Genomic DNA, 26,116 nt, shown 5'->3' with positions numbered 1-26,116 from the left:
ATGAAATAATGTATTTATGATGATTCCATTTGTTTCACTATCCACTCTGTGCAGGGGCAAAGCTTATTACATTTTTAAACTGTAGAGATACAATAATTTTACTGCTGTAAAATCCAAATTTTGTCTTATTTAAAATATAAATCTGATATAATCTGCTTCTTAATGTATGTTCTTTAAAATACAGCTTGTGTTTTTTAATATATTATAATTATAATAATTATTATGTGGACATGCATATTAAATCGTTTTTTAGTGAAATATAATCCCTCCAGAAAGGCAGGAAAAGCCCGGAAACTTACTTTAAAACTAAATATGTTTCTAAATACTTTAAAACTAAATATGTTCCCTAAAACGGTGACAGAGCTACAGACCCATGACAGCCTTACACAGGTAGCCAGCAGCTATGACCAGCACTACTTGTGCAGTTAATAAAAGGACAGGTAATGTTTGTCGCGCTGTTGCACACACGCACGCTCGTTTGTTTCAGTTCGTCAGCTGCCACAAGACAGCTTACCAACGTGTACGTAATAAGCTAATACTCCTGGGTGCTATACACTACAGTGTACGCTGTACACCTACTTACTGGTTTTGTCGCATCAGTCTGTGTCTCTGAGTTAACTTGTGTCTCTCCTACAGCTCCGGACCGCTAAAAATGCGCGTGCTCTTTGTGAGCTCGTTCCCGGCTCGTAACCAGCGCGTTCTGCCGTCAAGGGCGATCATTGGTTAAATGTGATCATGTGACTGATGCAAGCCAGATCCTTTTATTTAGCAAAACTGTGATTAATAGTTAAATATTATTGTTGAGGGGCACAGACAGGACTCCGCACGCACGCACACACACATAAAAAAATAATAATAATTTTTTTTTTTAAAAAAGTTGCCTCAACAAAAGGGCACTTTGGGCACCCATCAGGAAAGGGGCGGGTGCTCAAGCCCCTCTAGCCCCCCCCCCCCTTTGCACGTGCCTGCCAGAGGTTGTTGATCAATGGTCATGAGAATTTGCATAATTATAATGAAGGAACTGACCTCCCAGCCCATTGTTCCTTCAGTGGGCTGGTTTCAGTCATTATGCAAATGTTGTGTTTATAAGGTTGGGGAAACTTGCAGTCAGAAGAAGTCACTTGGATGAGTGACGAAACGTTTCTCCCACTAAAAACGCTACGTCCAGATGAACAGAATCAACTTTTGGAGATTTACTTACCTGGATGATTGAACACGCATCAAGACATTACACTGTAAATCTTAAAGCTATAAAAAGCAGTAATGTACACAGTGAATGTTTACATGTTGATTAAATGTGTATTATCACTTATCTAGCGTGGGCGCCCTTGGCTTCTCACACAGCGGTACTTGTTACTGCCGAGGGCACAAAGTTACGCTGAACATGTGATCTGGCGCAATCTGCACGTCAGCGGTTCGATGTGACGTGGTGCTAGAGGCGTTGCCCGGGGCACCCGGTTCAGTGTAAGTCTGAGTTAGAAAACAGGAGGCGCACAGGAGGATTTCATTTGAAGTGTTCTTTAACGATCCAGATACTCCTAAACTTAGGTCTCCTCTCGTTTTTACTTGTTTGGCGCTGCGCTGTTTCCCCTGAGCCCACAGAGATGATCAGAAACGGTCACCACGCTACTAGCGAGCCTCGTGAAGAAGCCGACTGCACGAAACCGGGATCCTCGGCGTGCAGCCCAGAGAAAAGGAAGCGGGTGGTCCGGTTGTGGTGTGATGGCTGGTGAGTGTGTGTACCCGCTTCCAGTTCTTATTATTAGTGTCGACTTATTAAACTCTTCTCCATAGTTTATTGGTCTGATACGCTATTGTTATGCAATCAACAGCAGGGGAACAGGAGGTTTAGCATGCTATTGCTAACTAGCCGCTTGGCAGTTGGTAACTGAGCACCGGGGCTTATCTGTTACTACGATAACCAGCTTAAATAGCGTATTACGTATAGCCAACGCTACATGATGAAATGCGCAGTGTTTAAACTGCGCTAGAAGTTCAACAGAGGTGAATGCTGTGTTGTCAATAATGTTATTAAGCGTTTATTAAGGACCCCGTGTTTCACTGATAAGCTTGAGTTGTGGGGAGCTCCGTTCAGAAAGCTGGGCGTTGTTCCTGAGCGGATCATCACGTTAGACCTCTGAGCCCACCGTTTTTCTTCTCCGGTGATCACACACATGCAGAATAGCTATTAATCATTATGGAGATGTGGACTGTGCTGTAAAATGAAAAGTAGCCTCGATACTTAAAATATCTAACCTTTAAAAAAATAATAATTAGCAATATTGTGTTTAATTTAATGTCGTTTCCGTCCTGTTGCTCTCCTCTGCTCGGGCGGCATTTTTCGGTGTCTGTCTTCCTCGTGACACACATTCCTTGGTAAGTTTGGAGCTCGAGCTGCGTTTAAGTTCAGAGAAAAAGTACTTGTTTATATATGGAAGTATAGGTAAAGTTTACAAGAACAACACACGCAGTTTAAACACATACATTTGTTGTACCCCAGTAAAAAAGCCGATTAATGAATAATTAAAAGCACTGAGAGCCTGTACGAAAGTTAAAAATGTTTCGCCCGGCTTGAAACCCGAAAATCTTCTTCCTTGAATGACATCTGTGGTGAACATACTATACTGGTGTTGACTTGTGATAGTTACTAAAAGGTAATGACAGGATATCTTCCAGATGACGACGGTGGTTTTGTTTGATTGTTAATATTTAAACGCAAGCAATTTATGATGATGTTAAACCTGCTTATTTGGCCCACCTGTAGTATATTCACTGCCCACACTTTGGTAATAACTGCACTAGCACTAGTGACTTCTCAGCTTTTGGGATCGATAAAGCATCCATCCCATCTGTCTGTCTATCCTTCCTTCCAATGTCTGGTTTTGGGTCATGGGGGAAGCAGCAGTCTAAGCAGAGATGTTCAGACCTCTCTCTCCCTGTCCACCTCCTCCAGCTCATCTGGGGACAACCCAATGCACTACTGAGTCACCTGAGCGACATAATCTCTCCAGTGTGTCCCGAGACTGAGCTGGAGCTTTCCTTAGGCACGATATGCCCAGAGTACCCTGGATGTGTCTGGAAAGAACCACCTCAAGTCCTTTCACTGTGGATGATAAATACTAATAAATAAGTATATCTTAGCTTTTCTTAAATATGTAATGACTTAATTTACAAAAGTAATTTACAACAAACCTAAACAAACAAAATATTTTAAATGAGTGCAATTATATATAGATCAATAGTATAAAATACAATGATAAAATAAATATCTTAATAAGATAAAAACTCCAGCAAAGCAAAATAAAAACATTAACCTGCATAGCAAGTGTCACATTATTTTTAAAGCGGCTCAGTGTAACAGTGTAAAGTATAGTGACAGAGGAAGCTTGAATTAAAATGTTAAAAGTAGCAAACAGACGATTCTCTGCTCCACAGATGTGTTGCATTGTACAGAGATGCTGCACGAGGCGTGAAAGGTTTCCTGCATCTGTCCTTCTTGCAGCAGATCTGAATCTGTCTTAGAAAAAGTTTCTTCGCTGCCTTTCCAACAGTTTGTCATCACAGCTTCATTTGTGTCCAGTTTTCTGCCAGTCACAGAGTCATAAAGTCCAGGGCTATAAATAAAATAACTGGCTTTACCATTAGAGTAAACAGGTGCCACATTCATGATCGAAACATACTGGTGCACACTTTCCTTACAGAAAATGTAAGTAAACCTACGCCCATTTAATAAACTCTGCCTGGACAGAAGTGAAACTGATTATTTAAAGGTCAGAGGAACCTCAGACACAACACCTGTGAGTTGTGTTGCCTGCGCGGATGTTAAAATATCTCTTTTTTTTTCTTTTTTTTCACTGCTGTCCCAGTGAGCATTAGTCATCCTTCTTTTACACGTGCACCTTTATCCCATTAGGAATCCCGTCACGAGCACCTGCAGGTCTGACAGAACTGTTTGTTTATTTTCTGATTCGATCAACTGAGTAACGCCGAGTGCTGCTTTGAACGTATATTTACTCAGGGACACGTAGTTCTTTACGCTGCCTGTCTTGCTGACGGCAACAGACGGGACTTACTTCTAAAACAAACAAGCGTATATCTGTCATTGTTGTGATTTTAAACTCTTCTGCCACAAGCGCATGCTGTGGGGAAAATGCCTGGACCCTTGCTGCGGCTGGACAGAGAGCTGAGTCCTCATTTGTGATGTGTAAATTCTCTCCTGGATTCACTCAGGCAGTCAGTCATGTGGTGGTTATAAATATCTAGTGTACACTTTGTTCGCTGTATTGCAGAAGAGGCGTGTTGGAGTGGTGTGCAGGGCCTGTGGATGTCCTGAGACACAGAAATTATGCAATGACAGGTGAAATATGAGCGTATAGGAGCTCGGGATTCAAATGTTGGCCATGTGCGTTGGCCTCGTGACGGACGGGCGGCCCGACCAGGGTTTACCCTGTCCTCTCACCTGATGACAGCTGGGGGGAGGCTCAGATTCAGTTGTCATTAAGTAAAAATGTTAGTTTCAATGGAAGCTGAAGAAGCATGCTGAGTAGCTTTTCCTTACAGTCGGTATTTTCATGTTAAAATGATAAAATGGCAACAGAAGTTCTTCATAAACTGTGTACTTTTAGTACCTTTAGTCTTAGTTTTTAACTTTTAATCTCAGTCTGTACCTTAATGATGAGTTTTGACACCTCAGTATATATCAGTAAAGCTGTGGTTTGGTGATCATTAGAATAGTTTCTCGGGTTTTTCAGATGGTAGCTCCATAGACACCCTCTGATTCCACATTCACAGTCAGTTTGTTCCATAAGCAGGTCAAAAATATGACATACAAAAGAGCTTCAAGGGTTACTCAAAGTATGCTTCTAAGGTGCAAAGAGTTAAAGGTGAAGCAAAGTGCTCTGTTGAAAGCGCTTCCATTCACCCGGAGTTTGTTTGCCACATTTAGGGCAAAACTGAATTAATAAGCAGCTGAAATGAAAGATCTCTGTGTGAAGACACTTTGTTCAGTTTGCCAGAAACTGTCAAATGGATAAATCTGTCAAATTTCTTGTAAACTTCGTAAAAAAGTTGACAGCAACCACCCACCTCTTCTTTTTTTCCCCCAGCAGTGATACCTGCAGCACGTAGGACTTTATTTTAAAGCTTTAATGGCCCTTTTTTGCCATTTTAGTTTATTAATAAAAGGGGGAGGAAGATCATAGATGGATGTAGTGAAGGAAGACATGCTAGGGTTGATGTGACTGAGGAGGATGCTGGGATAGGGTGAGATGGGGGCAAATGGACCACTTTGGAAAGATGAAATCTTTTTTTTTTGTGGGCCAGTTCAAGGTCATAAGTGGCGTTTTGGGGAATATTGGAGTTCTAAAAAATTTTCAGCAGAGGATGAAAGAGTGACCTGGTTTGATCTGCAGGGCAGCGGACCCCCAACCTTTTTTGCGCCATGTACCGGTTTATGTCCAACAATATTTTCGCGGACCGGCCTTTAAGGTGTTGCCATGTTTGCTTTACAAACATAGTTATCGACTCTTTGTTTCACAATCAGGTTATGCCTTTCACTATCAGCAGAGACTTTGACTATGGTGCAAGAGAGAAAGAGTGCTCACATTTCCTTCCTATTTAAAAGGCAAGTCTACAGAACATTAACTGCACAAGTTGCCAAATAGTAGAAAGCAAATAAACACTGGAATATCGTAGACTTTGTGTCCGTCTAACCTTTCTCCCAGTAACCTTTAGCATTTTTGCTCACCACGACTGTCCGTCAGTTTGTTTTTAGATGGATATAGGCCATGTGATTTAAAGACACTGTCTGGCCCCTGCTGTGCAAGGTCACCAAAATAAAAAAAAGACACGACAAGGTCGTGAAAGGTTGTTTTAAAAGACAGTGATGCTGTGAGCCTGCAGGGCTTCAGACGAAAAGCCTAAAGCTGCAGGGTGCTGGTTACCAAGGCCACACTTGTGTTTTTATTCATTTGTTTGAGCCCTTAATGTATCCATTGTTTTCCACTGTGATGACGTGTCGCCTCTTTCCATCTCCACAGTTATGACATGGTGCACTACGGTCACTCAAACCAGCTGCGGCAGGCCAAAGCCATGGGAGATTACCTCATAGTGGGCGTCCACACAGATGGTAAGACCACAAGTACAGACCCTTTCTTAACCCTGATACAGTGATTAAATATTAATTCCTGACTAAACGGTCGGTCATTCAATGGAAAAATTGTCATTCACTCAGCTGTGTCATGGTTTGAATTTCTCAAATCTCATTTGATGTTATTATAATAATTTTTTAAAAAGCAGAAGGAACCATGGCTGTAGGATGAGCCTGGTATCAAAATGTATGTCAAAATTATATTACATGCTATTTATATATGTTATTTTGACCAGCCACCTATCCCACACGGTCATATGACCCTTCAAACGTAAAAGGCACTTAAAAAAAAAAAATTGGATCTGGCAGTGAATTACCTGAAAACAGATCAAACATATGCCATGTCTCATGATAGTGATGCTCAAAGTTGATCACAGACATCATTTTTAACAAAAACAAGATTTTAGCTTTAGCTTATGACAGTTCGAGCCGGTGAAAAGGTATTTGAGCTTAAATATGTTTTCCAAGCCCGGAAATCTGATCCGGATAGCTCCGCTGTTTCAGAAGTTATAAGGGATCTAAATGCTGGAAAAATAAGGCAGTTTTAAAGACTGTATAACTCGAATGATATTTGTATTTCAGTGCTTTGCTTAATAGCTGATTCTGAGGGCGTCAGGCGGGGCTGATTTTCTATGGAAAGACTTTAGTCTGTTCAGTCACATCCAGTAACACTTTATCTCTAAATTATAATCAATAAAGTTTTATGGTAGAAGTAAATAAAGATGTTGCTCAATGATTAAACACGGAGCTAACCTTTGTCAGATTTTTCCTGCTTTAGCTGTGAACATCAGAGGCAGACCTTTGATTATAATCAGCTGTTTAATGTGGATGTTTAAGATTTCCTTACTGGAAATGTGTTGGTTGAAATAAAATATAAATGTAACTACATTTATATCTACATTTTTCATTAATAATTCTTTACCTAAAACCCAATTTAAAGCTGAGATCTCCAAGCACAAGGGCCCTCCAGTCTTCACTCAGGAAGAGCGCTACAAGATGGTGCGTGCAATCAAGTGGGTGGATGAGATAGTGGAAGGAGCACCATACGTCACCACCCTGGAGACGTTGGACAAATATAACTGTGACTTCTGCGTTCATGGAGGTGAGTCCGTTTGAATCTCACAGCCTAAAACGTTTGTTGTTACACATTGTCGCTGTGAAAGAATCCTCCCGAGTGACTGGGTTGTGCAGTGCAGGGTTAAGGCACTCGTGAAATCAGAGCTACACCATCTTTTATGTGCCATCTCCACCAGTTTGCTGATGTAGAGGCTGCAGGGTGTCCTTAATGTGCTCCCTGCTTAATCTTTAGGTTGTCTTGCTGGTTTTGTCCATTTTTATCTCAAACAAATATGAGAACTGCTGGACTTTCACACGTCCACATATATCGTTAGCTGATTGCTAATGGACTTACGATGGACAGTTGTAAATTTTAACATTTAGGGGGGTTGGGAAGCGCATCTGTAGCCGGTTCGATCCCCGTACTCTCTGTCCCGGTCGTTGTGTCCTTGGGCAAGACACTTCACCTACCGCCTACTGGTGTTGGCCAGAGGGGCCGATGGCGCGATATGGCAGCCTTGCTTCTGTCAGTCTGCCCCAGGGCAGCTGTGGCTACAACCGTAGCTGCCTCCACCAGTGTGTGAATGCGAGAGTGAATGAATAGTGGCATTGTAAAGCGCTTTGGGTGCCTTGAAAAGCGCTATATAAATCCAATCCATTATATCACTCAACCAGAGTACATGATGTGGGCAGGCTTCAGGATGTGATGTTTATGTTTCCCAGATGACATCACGCTGACGGTAGACGGCAAGGACACATATGAAGAGGTCAAGCGAGCAGGCCGTTACCGGGAATGTAAGCGCACTCAGGGCGTCTCCACCACTGACCTGGTGGGTCGTATGCTTCTCATGACCAAAGCCCACCACAGCAACATAGTGAGTTTACGTGGTTCTCTTTGGCGTGTGGATAGCTGTTGTTTATTTTATTGTCAGCCTAATCTTTTCCTCTCTGCAGGATAACCCAGATTATCAGCAGCATACGGACAACTTTGGAAAGGTAAATGTCATTTACTTTTAGTTTCAAGGGTTTGTGATATTTGCTAGTCTTTGCTCATCATCCCGACGATAGGAATGTGTCAGAGGCGTTCAGTGCTGTTTATATGTCACCTTTAAGGGTCCTAAAGGCCACAGTCCCTGGACAGGAGTTTCTCAGTTCCTGCAGACGTCCCAGAAAATTATCCAGTTTGCCTCAGGAAAGGAGCCTCAGCCCGGAGACACCATCATCTATGTGGCTGGAGCGTTTGACCTCTTCCGTATCCTTATCACATGAAAAAAACAAAACAGAGCTGAGTTATGAACAAAGAGATTTCTGTGGTGAACATGTTGTTGTAGCTGTTTCCTTGACGACAGCATCTCTGCAGACATCGGCCATGTTGACTTCTTAGAGATGGTATATAAACAGGCGGAGCGGCCATATGTCATCGTAGGTCTACACTTCGACCAGGTACATCTCAAGATTGAAAAATCTATTCCCCCCTGCTGCGTCAGCAGCTTTCAGGAGAAACATTTGGAACAAGTTAAATTAACAGAAGCTCACAATTAAATAGAAGTAATGGAAACTAAAGTCCTTAATGACTCTAGTCAAACTTTTGGGGAGAATTGAACGTGAAAATGAGCCTTGTAACTGCTGGCTGAGTCAGTTATATTAATAAGGGTTCTTATTTAAGACCAGGATTGACTAAAGTGCATTTTGATCCATCTGCTCATTTTCAGATGGCCACTCTTCCCAACATTTCATCCAATTTTGAAGAAATTGTGCTCCTATAAATAAATTGAATCGTGTTTTGCTGTGTAAATTTCACATCTTATTATCTCTATTAGAACTTTTGACCTCTATTTTTTTTTCTTTTTTTGTTTTGTTTTGTTGATTTTTGTTGATCAAACTCGGGAAAAGCAGTCAGCTCTTTTCATTGTCACATTTAGAGGAAGCATAAGAAATAAGAAAGCAGTTTTGCTACTGTCACATCCGTATCTGAGATAAATATTTGAAAAGGAAGAGCATCGAGGTAATCACTGATCTCGTCCTGTTCTTCAGGAAGTGAATCGCTACAAGGGGAAGAACTATCCGATCATGAACATCCACGAGAGGACCCTGAGCGTCCTCGCCTGCCGGGTGAGTTCGCATAAGAGAAATGTTCATAACAGCGAGATGTTTTTTGTGCCCCGCATAATCACACACTGAACTTGGCTAAGCGCCATTCATTCCTCCTGATCAGCTATCAGTCAGGAACAATAAGTCTCTGTGCCCCTTCTGCATCATGTGTTGGTGTTACCTACGAGAGTGTTACACAGTCTATAAAAGCATTAAGTCGCTCCGCTCTGTCATCAGTTTTTACCAGAGGTTGTTCACTGAGCTGCATACTGACCTTTGAGGTCTCCTGTAAAAGGTTTTTGGTTAAACTGTGATGTGTAAGCAGAAATGCACAGATGTGATACTGCCATTATAAGGTTAATCATTTAATAACTTTTCCTCTCACTGGTCTCTGTGTGTCTGCAGTATGTGTCAGAGGTGGTGATTGGTGCTCCCTATGCAGTAGGCAAAGACCTGCTGGATCATTTTAAGGTGAGTTGTAAATGTGTGGCGCCCCCTGGTGGTATGAGATGTGTTAAGCATGCTGAAGTGGTTAACCATTATCATTTCAAAAATGTGTATAGAAATCGGTTTGATAGCCTTGTATGTGATCACTGAGTTTCAGATAAATCTGATTTATATAGGAGCTGTTTATATACAAAAAAATAAGGAGATAAAAGGATGTTTCTGTATTTTGTCATGGTTTAATCGAGTGTGTTTGAATGTGCAGGTGGACCTAGTGTGTCATGGGAAGACTGAGGTACTTCCAGACAAGGATGGGGTGGATCCCTACGCTGTGAGTACACTGTTAATAAACACTGTGAAGATATTGTGTCACAGATGCACAAGGATTCACTGACGATCCAGTTAAGTCCTTTTTTAAAGTGGTTTGGCGATAGCAGGCAGGCAGCCTGATGGGAAGTACTTTAGTTAAATCCAGAGTCTCCACAAAGCCTCCATCCCTTACGATTATTCTTTTTTCCTTTCTCACATTTTCTGGACAAGCACTCGTGGCAACGGACAAAAAAACAATAAAACAGAGAAAGAAATAGTTTGAGGTTAGTCAGAGATAATCCTTGACCAATGTGGGCAGTGAGTATATCGCAGAGATGAGCAGCACAAATTCCTCTGAGAGGGCGTCTCAGCTCTCCCTTCGAGACAGGCTGAGGAGCTGAGTCACTCAGGAGGGACTCAGTAGAGCTGCTACCCCTCAACACTAAAAAGAGCTGTCATGGTTCAGACATCTGACCAGTAAGTGCTGGATACCTCTTAGGTGAGACGTTTTGGGAAAGGCCACACCCAGAACATGATGGAGAGATTATGTCTCTCAGCTGAATTGGGAACACCTTTGTTCTCCCTGGAGAGCTGGAGGAAGCAGCCAGGGAGAGGAAGGTCTTAGCATTTCTGCTTAGACTGCTGCTGCCCAAATCCATTTAAGCAGGAGAAAGGAATTTGATCCATCCATTAGGAGTTATGTGCTCAAAGCTAAGATGAGCATAAAAATCACTTTGTCTTGATCTGTTTTCACACGTGTACTACAGCCCTGGACTTTTACAGAGGTCACCAAACAAAAGGTGCATGTGGAAATGCAAATATCAGACGCAGCCAGGTCAGACATTGAATGGACTTTAACCTTTGCAGCTATGAGCAAATACCACAGCAATTTGTGCAGTAGATTCCAGGCTTGTGAGTGTCATGTGCAGTGCACACCCTGCACAGGCAGCTGCCTCATCTAAACCAAACACTTTTCTCATAAATCAATCTAAAGCTGGCTATTTCCTGCTGTGTACTACATGTTAAGGAAGGACAACTTTGGAAAAATATCCTGATCTGATTCACTTCTTCAAAGTTTATCTATTCAAGACTTTTCATGGTCCTGAATCAAATCATGAGTCCGCCACAATCGTTAGATTCGATGAATGATAGGTGCTTCACTTTGGATTTAAACCATTAACCCATCTGGCCTGAAGTGGCAGTATGGAGCAAAATATCTGCTAGTTGCTTTATTCTGATCAGTTATGTTTTTGCCCCCTCAGGAACCAAAGAAGAGGGGGGTATTCAGGGCTATTGATAGTGGGAACAATCTCACTACTGATGACATCGTCCAAAGGATCATTGAAAACAGGTCGGGGACTCGTCGCTTCTCTGGGTCTTCATTTTCTGTATTTATAAATCTGTATCTTCATCCTTTGTTTACTAATCGGTCTTTTCTTGTTAACAGGCTGCAGTTTGAAGCCAGGAACCAGAAGAAAGAGGCCAAGGAGATGGCAGTGATTGAAGCGATGAAGAAAAGAGAGCAGAAGCAGCAGGGCGAAGCTCCAGCTCAGACTGCTCACTAATAAAACGGCAAGCACGGCCCCAGAGTCTGTTTTACTCGTCCACGGACTCTCAGGTTTAAGAGCATGGACCCGGACAGAGTCCATACAGTCCTCAGCTGGGCCTGGCTATTCGGTTTCTCTGCTAGTCCACTGAGTGCAAAATCCTGCTTTGAATATTTTGGTGAATCAGCGTGCTTATCAGTATGGACTGCTCCAGCCTAAAGGGTTTAGGATAGATCCAAAAAGTCCAAAAACCCACTAAGACCTTAATCTGCAGCATCCCTTTACTCTTCCTCCACAGAAAACGTTTATTTTCTGTTGTGCACTGTTTTTGTCCATGAAGTCACACACTACATGTCCCCGTATAGGTGTAGAAATGGTATGTTAATTTTGTAAGTATCCTTAACTTATTGACACAGTGTTGATGTCATTGTCGGTTATGTTTTTAGATTTTTAACCAGCTTAGTTTTAACGATCATTCTTAAAATTATCATCAGCACGGTTGAATGTACTTTGTTTTTAAGTAATTTTCATCCATTTAATTTGTAGATCTCACTTTTTTAAAAAAAATCAGTCCTAAAAATATATCTTTTAAACGATCTGTGAGTGGTCGAATAGTTTTAACTACCTGAATTTGCACCAAGTGTGTGTGTGTGTGTGTCTGCGCGTGCGTGTGTCTGTGTGTGTGTGTGTGTGTGTGTGTGTGTGTGTGTGTGTGTGTGAGTGTGCATTGAATGAGGTCACTGAAGGTGTGTTTGGTCTATACTAGAATAGTGCCTCAAAAGCTATAACTAATGTAAGGGCTGTTAATTGTCTCATTGTCTGATTCCACAAACTACAGCATATCTGCAGCTACTCCTGTTTCTGTTTATAAGGAATGTGTTGGAGAAGATGGGATTTTTTTTGTTTCCCTACTTCAGGAGACAATCCAAGAAGTCATGTGAACATAAAGTCCGTTGCTTTTCCTGTCTTTGTATGGGGAGCATTAAAGGTGAATTGTTACAATTATTCACAATCTTTCAATCATTGTCTCAGTTAAAATATTTGCTTTATTTAATAAATAACAATGTGGCAAAAGCGTGGTTTTTAATTTCATTTTATTAAGTTTTATTAAATAGTGCCTGCTGATTTAAAAAACAAAGAAACACACAAAAAAAAAACGGTCCTTAACCACTCGTTTCAAGATGCTTTACACAATGCAGATACTGAAAAAGACGTAATTCTATGGAAAAAACAAACAAACAATGCAGTGATTTGCAAATTTCATAAAATCACAATAGAAAACGTTAAATGTTTAAACTGAGAAACACAATTTTAAGAAAAAATATTTTCACACATTTCTTCCCATGATTCTCCAAAATCTTGATTTGGTGAAAGATCTGGACTGTAGGCAGCGACTGGACTCTTCTACTGGGAGGCCTTGCTGTTGTCATGAATGTATTTTAGCGTTGTTGCTGAAATGTGAACGACCTTCCTTAAAAAAGGCGACCGGATGAGGGCATATGTTGCTCTAAAACTTGTGTATCCCTTTCAGCACTGATGTCTTTCCAGAAGTAAAAGCTGCCAATTCTATAGACATTAATGCACTCTGTCAGCTTTGGAACCAAGTGCTGATAACAAGCTGAAGGCAGCATCCATGTTTCTCAAAAGGAATTTCTAGTTTTGATTCGTCGGATCACAGAACAGTTTTTCACTTCACCTCAGCCCATTTTAAATGAGCTTTGACTCAGAGAAGACTGCAGTCTAAGGGATTGGCCACATGGGATGGGTCGAAGTACCCTTGCACTCTGAGAGTGAAGTTGGTAATGCACTATATGGATAAAAGTATTAAGTCACACCTCTTAATCATAGTTTTCTCAGGTTCGGTCTGGGCCTGTTAGATCCAATGAAAGGAAATCTTATTGCATGAGCTTAATTTTTTTGTGATAATTATATGCTTTTAACTTTGTGGGAATACGTTGTGGAAACCCCTTTTTCTGTTGCAGCATGACTATGCCCCACTGCACAAAGCAGGGATCATAAAAGCAGGGCTGAATGAGCTTGGTGGAACTTGATTGGCCTGCATAGAGCCCTGACCTCAGCTCTATCACACACCTCTGGGATGAACTAGAACAGAGATGTCTGACCTTACACATCCTCTTCTGGATGAATATGCAAAGCTTTCCACAGACATAATCTGAAATTATGTGGAAAGCCTTCCCAGAAGAGTGGAAACTGTCACAGCTGTAAACACAGGACTGATTTAGAATGGGATGTTATAAAAGCTCCTGTAGGTGGCCGTCTGTCTTTATCGTTAATCATACTATGAACACATTAAGATATGATGGGGCCTGAACATTCACGCCTTTGTATCTATGATGAAGGATTTTAAATCCAATTCTGGATTTAAAGTTGAGTGAAGAGACATATGAGCTCTGTGGTGTTTTGGATTAACTAAAGGCTTTTCAGGGAGCTTTTGGGACAGTCTAACGATAGTGAATTATGATAGTCCTGCCTCAAAGCAACAAATACATGAACTACTTTTCCAAGTTCACCCTGAAAGAGGATGTTTCTAATTTTAGCCATGTTGCACAGATGAAAGAAAGCAGCCCTACTTGTGCATTTGATGTCTGTATTACCGCTGCCACATAATGTGTGCTGCCTGATGACAGAGCGTGGTCAGCACATAGTCACGGTTCACTGAGGCGGTGAAATGAGGCCACAGCCACTCAGAAACAAATAACTCACATGGTTACCATCCAGCCACCCTCAGATCTGACCAAAGACTGCAAACCTTCACATAAAAAACAGTAAATCTTTAATCAGCAATCCTCAGTGTTCCCGAGGAGTTTGGGCATCACTCTGGACATCACACATAGAAGCTCTGTTTGATCTAACTTTCAGAGCTCTGTACGGATGCTGAAGGTTTGAAAACACATGGACTTTATTCCACATGTTGAGTTATTGAGGCACTCAACCAAGAGGAGATACACTTGGTTTGTGGAAATAATGCCAGTGGCTTTTCATCCAGAAAACATCTCATAAATTAGACATTCTGGAGGAAATTGTTTTTATGCTTTAAGAGTGATACAAATAACATAAAATAATACTTACAATAAAGGAAACACAAAAGAAATCAGACTAATCAATATTTTAGTGTCTTTCAGTCACTAGGCTCACTTCAGGCTCTGACTTACCTTCATTCGGCTTTTGATACTTTCCAACTAGCACCCTTTAATCACAGACTTGATTTAAATGCAGAAAAGAATTATTGTATAAGTATAATTATGGTTTTCTCCACACTGACCATCCTGCAATTAAAACTTTAAATGGCATCAGCCTTATTCCTGCTGAGTCCAACAAAAACATGGAGCTTTGTATTAGTTCAGTCAGGCCGTGAAGTCGGTGCCAGCCCACATCAGTCAGTGGCTCAGCTGACACCTTTCTACAATTCTCACTGGCAAATCTGAATTAGGGTGTGCTATTTAGCTTGTTTCTTGAACATGGTTACGGTGTATCTGCGAGCCACTTTGCAACCCACACTTCCATTTCCTCCTTTCATGGCTGTATCTGCCTGAATCAGTGTTCTGCACTGGCTCTCGCTGTGGCTTCCCATGCCAAATATGAATCACTGCAGACACACATAGCAATCTTTTGTCTATAGCGGCCCTGGCTAAAGCAGGAATTTAGCTCAAGAGCTACAACAGCAGACTTTCATTTGAGATTTATATCCAACATCTGGCTGAGAAAGTTAAAAATTAAACTTCTTGGATTGAATAAAAGGATGTCTGTCTTCTCCAACCTTTTAAGGTATTGTTAAGTCAGCCGTCATGTCTCTCCTCAACTATGAAGATATTCTGTATGGTCATGCAGCCTAAACAAGACTCCAGCACCCAACCCCTCCATGCCATAGTCCAATTTATAAAGATCTGCTGTTTATCATGAAAGCTGTCATTTAAGCCTTCCAGTAAACCAGTAAATATACATTTACTGTTGTGAAACAGGACTCCATCATTCCTTTAGAGAGTTTAAAACTATTATGGAATCCTGTGATCTTTGTAATAATGTATTGTTTATACTGTTTTTCTTTTCAGGTATAAGTAGGGTGACTATATCCCAACAAACTAAATGTGGGGCAAGCACTGTGTTTGTGTGAGACAAGATGGGACACGTCGACACTCCTAAGAGATATGAAATAAAAATTCAGAATGTGTGAATTTTATTTCACAGTTATTTCCTCTGCTCTTCTGCCTGGTAGCAGGCTTCTTTTTAGCTTTCAGTTTGGAGGTATCCATAAATTGGCATACCTTTTTTATTTTAACAATATCTGCTCATTTTAGCAGTTTTTTTTTTTATCCAAATATGACCCATATACCGTGTCACTACACACTGCATTTTCCTCCTATGCAAAATTTAAAAGTGACTCAAGCAAGAAAAGGAGAAAAAAACTCTCAGCATATGTCATTACTTTTTCATTTGTGTGAGCTTTCATTATATTCAGCAATAACAACATGTTTTATTCAGCTCTGCAGAGGTTTTGACTTTTTGGTCCCTTTAACTTTCCCTGATGATGAGTACGCCATTAGACAGGCTGACCTTCTTCTGACTTGAATAAAAAGCCTTTCTTTCATATGCAGTGAGTAAAAGCCAGGCGTGAGGAATGTGCGTGTCCTGCAGAATCAGTCGAAAATGTGCAACATTGACTCAAAATGTGGGACAGATAGAAAAAGACTCAATGTTGCACAGTCTCTCACAAAGAGGGATATTTGATCAGCCTAGGTACAAGTTGTCTCAATGAGATCGTCTGATCAAATGAAATTTGAACTAATATAAAGGCAAAGTATTCAATTAAAATGTCTTCATATTGAACAGCTAAGTTTTTTTTAATGGAAAATAATAATTTTAAATTCATACAAAGGCTTTTTCATTTAGAAACCACTCGTTATTTCTAAATGCTCCAAACACTGATATGAAATAGTTCGCATTTCACAGTAGAAGTGTTTTTATGGTTACAAACACCCTTTTGTTTTGTTGCACAACCTGTTAAACCACGTATCTGTTTCTCTCTTTTAGGAGGCGGATTTTGACGAGCTCATAAACTGTAAATCCCAGCATGCCTTTGCACAACCTAACATGATAACTGAATATACCTGAAACGTCCTACCTGTGCGTCATCGCGACGTTACGCAAGTCGATTGTGTTTTTGTAGGCTACAATTAAAGTAAGTGTTAACAGCTGAAAAGTAAAGAGAAATTAGGTCTATAATGTAGTAAGTGGAGTTTTTTAATTACGTCACGCCTATTTTATTTTTCATGAACAGGTGAAATACACAGAGTAACAGCAGCACTTTAGCACGTCGCTTCGCAGGAAGTCCAAAGGATTTCCATCTGGGTTGCGGGCAGCAGGGGGCGGAGGTAGTGTTTTTCTTTTTTTGGATGAGTTGGGGTCTTTGCCAAGGCGGCAGGACAGAGTTTGAACTGCTGCGGCGGAAAGCGGCCGAGCAGATTTGCGGTTTCTCTCTTTTTGTTTTTTAACGCCCAGGACAGGCGCTGAAACCTGACGCTAACTGGGGGGAAAGCGCTTGTGGCTGTGCGTAAAATCAGTTTTGTCTCGAAAGTTTGAAATAACTCTTGGAAGTTTGAAGAAGGTTGTTTTGGCAATGGCCTGGACTTTTTTCTTTGCCGAGGTAACTCCTCTTTTCGCTCTGCCGGTTTAGTTTTGGAGTAGAGGCAGAGCCCGAACTCGGAATATGCAGCTTGTAGAAAGAAAGTCGGACTGATCCCAGGTTGGATTGCCCTGCTTTTGTTTTCTCTCTGGCCGGGCTCGTGGAGGAGATGCGCGCTCAGGATGGGACTGTGCCTCGGTACCGAAGTTACAGAAGAGCAGAAGAAGGCGAGGATACACAGCGCCAAGATAGACAGAGAACTTTACGAATCTGCCAAGCGGGAGATGAACGTGGTTAAAATACTCATTCTTGGTGAGACTGACAGCTTTAAATGAACCCAGCTGTTGATGATTTTAGTTTAAAATAACTCAGATATTCCATGTAAACTTTAATTTTTGAAGCACAAATCCTACTTTGACACCACACTTTGATTTTATAGATAACTTTTACAAATAAAGCCCGATCACAGTTGAACACACAGTAAAACAAGTTTTAAAACACTTTTTTAACCATCTCACGTTCTCCTACAGGTGCAGCAGAGAGCGGCAAAAGCACTTTGGTGAAACAGATGAAAATCATCCACAGTAATGGCTTCACCAAGCAAGAGCTGTGCACCTTCAAGGTGAGAAACACTCTCACGCTCACCCTGCCTGTGTTTTTATCAGTTTATTAGCATATAGTGCTTCCACTAAGCTCTTGTAGAGAATCTAAACAAATGCATGACTTCAAAAGATCAGTATCACGTGTGGGGTTAGAGCACGGGTGTCATCTATAAGGCCCGAGGACCAGAACCTGGAACGGCAAAAACTCAAATCCGGCCCGCTGGACAGTTTTGCAAACATGATAGAGGGCATAAAATGTAAGTTTTACAGCTTTTCCTGCTGATAAAGACCTCTCCAGTGATTCATACCACAGCACAGACGTTAAGTAAAAGAGAAATGATTAAATGGCAGAAAAGTTCCCTTTTTTCACTTTCTACTATAGAAATCTTGGTTAAAAAAATTTCATCAATCATAAAAAACTTTGCTTATACACACAGGCCACTGTGGGCAGTGAGCTACCAAAAACGTTTCTGTAATTTTATGCATTTATCATCTAGAAAAAATGAGATGTACTTTCATATTATTTAATTAATTAATTAAAAAAGCCATTGCTCTTCCTTATTCTATATTAAAATATCTCAGGAATTAAGTATGTAGTTAAACATCTTTGCAATGACAAAAGGGGGAGTTTCATTCGTCCAGCTCACTTAAGATGAAAGTGGTCTGTATGTGGCCCTCAATGTAAAATGAGTTTTTCATCCCTGATTTGGAGTCTAGTTTCCTTTCAGGTAATAACATGACTTCGACAAAGAGCTGAGATTATGCTGCAGACACAGGAATGCATTTCAGTTTGTTTTTTTTTTAATGATTAGAGAAGAGATAGAGATGAGATGGAAAATGAAAGCAAAGCCTGGTTTTCCTGCAGGGGGGGAGATATCTCATGATACCCAGGATCAGGCACAAGTTGGTATGCAGTGATTTGGCTCACATCTGCTCTTCCTTCTGTTTGTGTGAGAGTGACTGAAAGCCAAATTCCTCTGTTGTACTAGAGGTTGGGATGGGGAGGGGAGAATGGAAACGGTTCAACACACACACACAGTTTTTTCTCCCATTAGCTTGTTTTTAATGAGGGCTTATCCTCTTTGACCTCTTCTCTTATTGTTTTTCCTGATTTTTACTTTGCTGTACTTTGCCCTTCTCATTCTCTTGCTTCTCCTTGCTGTGTTTAATGATGTGATGACAGGAAGGGTCTTCATCATGCTTCAGTTACCTGTTCTGTCTCCCAGCAATAACAGTCCTGTCAGTGGAAAAGTCTGACAGTCAAACCTCTTTTTAGATTGTGAAACAGACCACGAAGCTGAAAAGAAAGTTAGGAGGCTGGAGTTTTTCTTGAACCAGTGCTGACTATAGTATTCATTTAAAATAAGTTAACCGGATGTCTGGATAGAAGAGTGTGTGTGTGTGTGTGTGTGTGTGTGTGTGTGTGTGTGTGTGTGTGTGTGTGTGTGTGTGTGTGTGCGCGTTGGAGAGGGGAGGGGCGTCCCCTTGATTTGCAATAACTTCGGGAGCAGTTAATTGGCCAGGATCAGCTACTGTCCACTAATGCTTTATGGCCACAGACTGTATATAAAAGATGGACATGGCTAGGGTTTTTGGGGGGGTTTTTTGGGCTCAGAAGTGACCGTGTCTTAGCTATAGAGAAATGTGTCTTCATGCTAGCTTGTAAACTTGCTTTGTAATGCTGTAAAGTTGGGGATTTTTAATGTGGGAGTCTTTGTTTTGGGAATTTACCTCAAGTGGCCACTTGAGGAAATGCAGTTTTTTGGGTTTTTTTAAATTTTACTTTTATCAAAACACAGAAAGGAGAAGAGAGTCAAGAAACTGAGTGTGAGTCTGCAGAGGTACTGTCTGCCTGACAGGGCTTTGTATGTTCACACAGACAGAATACCAACAGTACAGTTGGTTTAATGTAGGTATACATTAATGAGGCTAATCCATATACTATGCTTCATTCAATTTTTTTTATTTTTGGCAGGTACAATCCTCCATACATCATTTTTTGTTTCATATATACATATTTGATTTCAGCGTTACTTTGCATACATGCTTCAACACATTTTGAGTTCCAGTTGCACCTCTCTTTTGTCATTGCCGGTGTCAGTTGGGTTTGGTTTTGTTCTCAGGTGACGCCCTTATTTTAAAGTGGAAAAATGACACCAACCCACAATCCTGCTCTTCCGCCCCCCCTCCCTTCCCCTGTCGTCCCAGCCTCCCACAGCAAACAAAAACACGCCCTCTTCTCTCTCACACACATGCACAAAAATACACAGATGAGCTCATCGCTCTTTCACCTATTGTTTCACATGTGTTTGTGTTTATCTCTGACACATTGCCCTCTATTTGGAATAAGAGTCCGTGCTTCCATCAGTACAGTAGTAAACACCTCAACCCTGCCTTGACCTGAACAGATTATCCCTGCTCCACTTTGTTTTTTCTCTGATGAAATATCATCTGAAGCAAAAGCCAGAAAGGCATTAAGAAAACATTCCTACATTTCTCTGCGTGGCTCTTAGGTTTGGGTTGTGTTAGGACCATGACAGGACAGCCTGTTTAGAAGTAATAAGTGGAGGAAAGGTAGGACGTGGGCTCCTCTTTGTTTCATCCCTCTTTTATTTGCAGCCCAAGGCCGTGGTGTGGTTTTTACTTTGGACATGCCGACGGGCAGACATTTTTTCCTTTTGTTCCCTTCCAGTGCACACAGCTCTGTTTTTCTGTGTGTGTGTGTGTGTGTGTGTGTGTGTGGGTGCACTGTTGATGTAGTAGTTTTTATCAACTGAATTCGTATTTTTGAGCCTGTAATCTCGTCTGTTGACTCAGGTGTTTCACTAAGAACCTTTGTCAAGGACAAGTTGCTGGAGAAATGCAATAAATCTTTGAGCTTTTTCCTCAAATGTGACTACAAAGCCTGCAAGCAGACTCATGCTACACTCTTATACTTAGTTACTCATTGTTAAAAGAAAAGTTGGTAGTTAATGATTAAATATCAGGCCGCTGCCAGTTAAGTCACATTCTTTGTCGTGGTTTGCTCTGACACGAGACATGTGCTAATGGCTGTTAATTTTCTGTGCTCAGTGAGCTGATCCAAACGCCGAGCTGGACCAGGACAATAGTTCAGTGTAACTGGACGGATTTAGCGATTATGTTGTTGTAATGGGACTCATAATGTCTTTGCTGACGCACAGTGCAACACAAAGTTTCCGTAATACTTTGAACTGCTGAATCTAGCTGGAAACAGAGGTTCAAAAGGTGTAACAGGCTCTGTGGATTTCTATCTGGTGGACTTCCTTTCAAAAGGACACACAGACACACACACTGGTAAAAACAAGGTGTCACTTTACTCCTTGAGAGGTGAGGTAAAGCTGATAATGAGTTCAGATTACCATACAGTGACTCCTGTAGGCTGCAGGGTATGTGCTCTGTACTGATTGGTCAAATGCTCTGAAATGGTTAACAGTTATCACTTGAAAAGACAATGAGATATAGTGATATCTGCACACAAAGCACAGATGTCTCCAAAGGTGTTCATCACCATTGCTGGTGAAGCATCTCTGTATATTGGCATGATCAAAGAGAGATGCAGATAATGCATGAAAACAAGTTACCAGAGGCAAATCTGCAGATGCCTGCAAAATGGTGAAATTTGCTTTTAGGAGGAAGCCACCGCCTGGATTTAACCAAGCAAATGGGGATGAGCCTTGAACTGTATAAAAACTTTAGTCACTGGTATGTTTAAGTTGGTGACAGGTTATTTAACCCAAACTGGTGCAGTGAGTGGCTTCTCATTTCCTAAACTAAAGACAATATGTAGGAAGATGAAAAAAGAGCTTCTCTCTTTCAGAAGGGTTAAATAATTGGCATCAAGCAAAGAACTGTGGAAGTGACTCAAAATTCTTTATTGGGTTAACATCTGTCCCTCCATCCATCCATCCATGTATGTCATGGGGCAGCAGTCTGAGCAGAGAACACTCAACATTTGTGAAAAGCTACTTTTACCCTTTTGAAAAATGTCATTTATGGTCTGTTTGGCCTGTGAACATTGATGGGTTTTCACCTACAAAATCCCTCCTTAGCTTTTCTTCCAAAATCCCAACTGCATGTTATTAGTCTTGGATAATCTATGTGCTCATCGAATGCTGATTGGTTGACGAGTGGAGCAAGATATGGAACTAAATGGGAGAAGTGTGAAAAAAGAATCATCAAAGATAAACAACACAGCATGAAAAGCAGAAGCGGCGAATACTTTTGTTTTTTAAACACCTGGTTTCACTTCAGCTTGCTGATGGACCAACAGCAGCACAGGCACGAGTAGCCCACATAATACAGTATCACATAATTTCTACACTGCCTCTGTCAACAACAAATACTCTCCGCAGATAGACGGGCGGTCCGTGGGTGCCTTAGCGCTACCTGTGCTCAAGCATAAAGCAACCAAAATAGTGACTTCATGGAGCACGAGAGGTTGTTTTTCACACATGGATTGGTCACCACAGAGCCCAGACCCCACTGAGAATCTTTGGGTTGGAAAAGACTTTACACAGTGGACTGACTCCCATCATCAATACAAGAGTCTCGGTGAAAAAATTGTGCAACTTTGGGTGGAACTAAATGCTGTCACATTGCACAAGTTCACTTAAAGGATGCCACAGTGAGCATCCTGCTACTCTTCTTCTCCTCTGTAAGTGCTAAACTAGAATAAGCTGAGTCAGGGAGGACGAACTGGGAAACAATTGATAAAGACAACAAAGGTGGAGAGGGGGAAGTGAGGAAGCACAACTGAATCACTACCCTGAGACGAGCTGTAAAGATAGAAGCATGAACTGTGACGCCTCTATAGTAAATGCTTCCATTGTCTTTATGAAGCTTTGATCACTTTAATTCAACTTGAAATATGAGAGTTCACCTTCCTCACTAAGCTGCATGTGTGTGTACTCCTGAACTTCTAAAAATATATCGATTGTGTTGCATTTTCTTGCTTTTCAAACTAAGAGCACTGATTTTTGGAGTCCTGCATTATTTGCATTCATGTTTACTTGCTAGCGGCTCTTTTTCTCTGCATCTGCTTATTTCAGTTTATTCATTTAGCTCCAGCTTCTTCAAAGTGAGTGTCAGTCGGTGCAGATCAGTCACAGGTGTTTGATTTGGTTTGTTAGGCTGGTGCAGAGAGAGAGTGTGTAGGTGCTGCTGACTGAATCGAGAAGTATTTCAAACTCAGATCTGAATAAACATTTTTCAAATTTTTTTGTGAAAGTCCACAAAACATAAAAGCATAATTCGCACAAACATAACTGTATTTCTTGTATCTTTATGACCACATATGTTGTGCAACTGTTTTTATTCTGAAAGCGTCTACACACCCACACACATGCTTTCACTTACGCTACCTGGTTAAACCCAATCCTTGCTGGAGTCACTTGTGAGGTCAGATGCGAGAGTAAAGGCATGTTATCGATGAACAGATTCAATCTGTTTTTGCTGTTTTTAAATCTAAACAATTTAAATAATTTAAAACAAAATGAAACTTTGTCTGTCTTTTAACCAGTGACCCTGGTAAAAAATCTGGTGAAAATCATCAAATACAAGTATAAGCAATATGTCTGAGAGCTTTTTAAAGCCAATTATCTGCCAGACTTGTGACTTCCATTTGTTTTTGTGGCCTTGATCCGTTACTTTGATGAAGCCCACAATGCTGAAACAATAACCTGTTTGTTCTCATGGGAAAGTAAACTAGTGTAACTGAGATTTGTGAACTATTTCCCTGAAGTTTCATATTAGTGCTACATTTTACCTTTGAGCTACTCCATCTCCGAGAACCTGAGAACTCTGCTTCAGCTCAGTTTCAGCCCGGAGCAAACACAAAGTCCTCATTGCTACTTTGTGCATGTTGCAAAATGCTGAAAGTGGTAAACATTGAAGATGATCTCCAGCTTCGCGACAATAAATATACCTGTGAAAAATTTGAAAATGCCAATAAAGACATCTATTGTCTAAAGGAAGACACGCAGTGCTGTGAAAAATTATTGGCGTCTTTGCTGATTTCTTATGTTTTGCTAATTTGTCGTACATATAGATACTAGCGTAAATGGGCTATAAGTGGGCCCCGGACCATCACACTACTGCCACCATATTTGGCTGTTGGTGTGATTTTCTTTTTATGAAATGCTGTTAGTTTTATGTCAGATACAATAGGATCCAAATTTTCCAAAAATTTCAGCTTTTTGGGGAAATATTCATTAGTCCACAGAATATGTCCACAAAAGGTTTTGTGAACCATCAGGATGTTTTCTGTGAGATGAGACTTTGTCCTTTTTCGAGCTCTCCCATTGATGCCATTTTTGCCCTGTCACTTTCTTATTGTCGAAACATTTATCCTGACTTTAACTGAGGAAAGTCAAGCCTGCAGTTCTTTAGATCCCAGACTGACTTCTTGAGTTTCTTTAGATACATGATGTTTTTCTTTTTAAGATATTTTAGCCTACTTCACTTTATCAGACAGGTTATATTTAAGTGATTTCTTGATCCACATGTCTGGTGACAAACATTACTTTTATTTATTATTAAAAAAATTTTTTAATGGGCACTTTTGGCTGCTCCCTTGTCACAAGTGGTTGCCACAACTGGTACCGACTGGGTTAGGAATGCTATTTGGTGTGTCTCTAGTTGGAATTGAACCGGTGACCTTTCACTTGGCAAGTGAATGCAAAGTGTGAATCTTTGCCTTTTAATAAGCATTAGTAACCTCGATATTTACCCGCATGTCCAGTTTTCAGTCTAAACTAAAGATAATCCGGCTCCTTTGTCATCTTTCCAATAGGGACACAAGGATGTTGTACCAATGGGACAACCAGTTCTTTTTCTTCCTTTTACAGATTTAACAAAGAAGCTTGGTGAGTTTTTAAGATTTCTTGTGTAACCATGCCGTATTACACGTCACTGTAACTGCCTGGTCAAAACAACCCCTCGACTCTGGTTATGGAATATCGCAGATGAAGGCTGGTTGTCTTCTTGTTGTTTGCTTGTGTGCAGCTGTTATCTGTATCTGGATAGAAACAGAAGATGTGCTGTTGTTGTCATTTGAAGATTTTATCGCTTGAAGCTTTGCAAGCGCCCTTGTACCATACGGGCCATAGAAAAAGGTCATGGTTTGGCTTAAAATACAACAGCTGCCACTTCTTTTAAAGCTCAGTTTTCTTGGTTGCCAGGGTTACACATCTCCACTGAAGGGTCTGAATAACATACGTCCTGCAGTTTAATGTCCGTAAACGTAAACAAATGGATTTCTTTTTTTGTGAATATTTCAGATTTTGCTCTGACACAGGGTTGAATACACAGGCCACAGAAAAGTTGTTTGGCAATAACGGATAACTGAGGTTTCTCGTGTGACATCATGTGGAGTTGCTCAAGAGTTGTCTATCATATTGGAAGTGATGCAAGCGCTCGTTGCTACAGAAAAACATGTATTTCCTGACTGGTTGGCAGTGGTTTCTGGAGGCTGCTGGCTCCTGCTGGGTGAAATGGTTGCATCAAAGGTGATTGCTTTGGTTACTAGCAGATTGCCACAGCTGCCTGTAGTTTTTTATGTGCAAATACTTTGTAACTACTAGCCAAGCTTGGAAATGGAGAAGAGTTGTGCTCTTTGGAATATTTGAAATATTTTGGCTGCAGGGCAGAGGCACAACTTTCACTTTGAAGTCGCACTGTCTCCATTTCTTGTTTGCGTTCACGCTTTTCACAGTTTCACTAGAGCTCGGAAAGAAGCTGGACAGTGTTTGCAGACGAGTCTTTCACTTCCACTACAGCAATATGCCAGCGACCAAAGCAATCCCATAGTGGTTTTTACCAGCTGGCAGGGGGAATAGTGGTTGCTGTGACTGACCGGTCTCTACGCTTGTGTGACTTGAGCCTACATTGTTATCACAGTTGTCACACCTCCAAAATAGGTAACCACTTAATATCACATAGTTAGTGGTCTCGTGTCTGTAAAACCTCAGTCTCTTAAAGTGCACATGTATCCATATAGAGGGCACATATAGACACTATTTGTACACTACTCTGCCCAGTGCAGGCGTGAATTTCCACTTCGAATGACCCCCATGAGCCAATGAATCTCGAAAGACTCATAAATATTAAAATTATAGTAATTATTGGAAATATAATCAAGTTTATATAAACTCTGTTAAACCTTTTGAGCTTTGGACAAACAACAGCATGCTGTCTATTGTGCCATACAGGTTTGAAATCAGAAGTGACTGCAGATGAAGTATATATTAACATATAAACA

The 26,116-nt window shown here is 40.9% G+C and overlaps 2 protein-coding genes across 2 annotated transcripts in view; both read left to right on the top strand.

The window, feature by feature from the left end:
• Positions 1 to 1,421: 1,421 nt before the first annotated feature.
• On the top strand, positions 1,422 to 12,670 carry pcyt2 (phosphate cytidylyltransferase 2, ethanolamine). Its single transcript, XM_085460087.1, has 12 exons — positions 1,422 to 1,729; positions 6,039 to 6,127; positions 7,089 to 7,250; positions 7,928 to 8,079; positions 8,159 to 8,200; positions 8,318 to 8,456; positions 8,565 to 8,647; positions 9,239 to 9,316; positions 9,701 to 9,766; positions 10,005 to 10,070; positions 11,311 to 11,399; positions 11,496 to 12,670. The coding sequence occupies exons 1-12, from the start codon at positions 1,605 to 1,607 to the stop codon at positions 11,611 to 11,613; spliced, it is 1,209 nt and encodes a 402-aa protein (XP_085316213.1). The 5' UTR covers positions 1,422 to 1,604; the 3' UTR covers positions 11,614 to 12,670.
• A 4,099-nt stretch (positions 12,671 to 16,769) lies between these two features.
• Positions 16,770 to 26,116, top strand: part of gnav1 (guanine nucleotide binding protein (G protein) alpha v1) — a 36,365-nt gene continuing 27,018 nt past the window's right edge. The window contains exons 1-2 of the mRNA XM_085460085.1: positions 16,770 to 17,548; positions 17,767 to 17,858. Of these exons, the coding sequence (XP_085316211.1) occupies positions 17,419 to 17,548; positions 17,767 to 17,858 (222 nt within the window). The 5' untranslated portion in view covers positions 16,770 to 17,418. The remainder of the gene's footprint in view (positions 17,549 to 17,766; positions 17,859 to 26,116) is intronic.

The sequence above is a fragment of the Copadichromis virginalis genome, linkage group LG6 (genome assembly GCF_057382275.1).
Source record: "Copadichromis virginalis isolate Kocher_CV1m ecotype Utaka linkage group LG6, C_Virginalis_male_GT1.1, whole genome shotgun sequence".
NCBI lineage: Eukaryota > Metazoa > Chordata > Actinopteri > Cichliformes > Cichlidae > Copadichromis > Copadichromis virginalis.
Note: the sequence above shows the minus strand (reverse complement) of the source record. Positions and strands in the feature narration are given on the sequence as shown.

Bases quoted from the DNA above. Each gene is read 5' to 3' on its own strand.
- pcyt2 (XM_085460087.1), top strand. From the start codon at position 1,605: ATGATCAGAAACGGTCACCACGCTACTAGCGAGCCTCGTGAAGAAGCC. The intron at 6,128-7,088 runs GTAAGACCACAA...CCCAATTTAAAG, and splicing joins AGTGGGCGTCCACACAGATG to CTGAGATCTCCAAGCACAAG. The intron at 9,317-9,700 runs GTGAGTTCGCAT...GTGTGTCTGCAG, and splicing joins TGAGCGTCCTCGCCTGCCGG to TATGTGTCAGAGGTGGTGAT.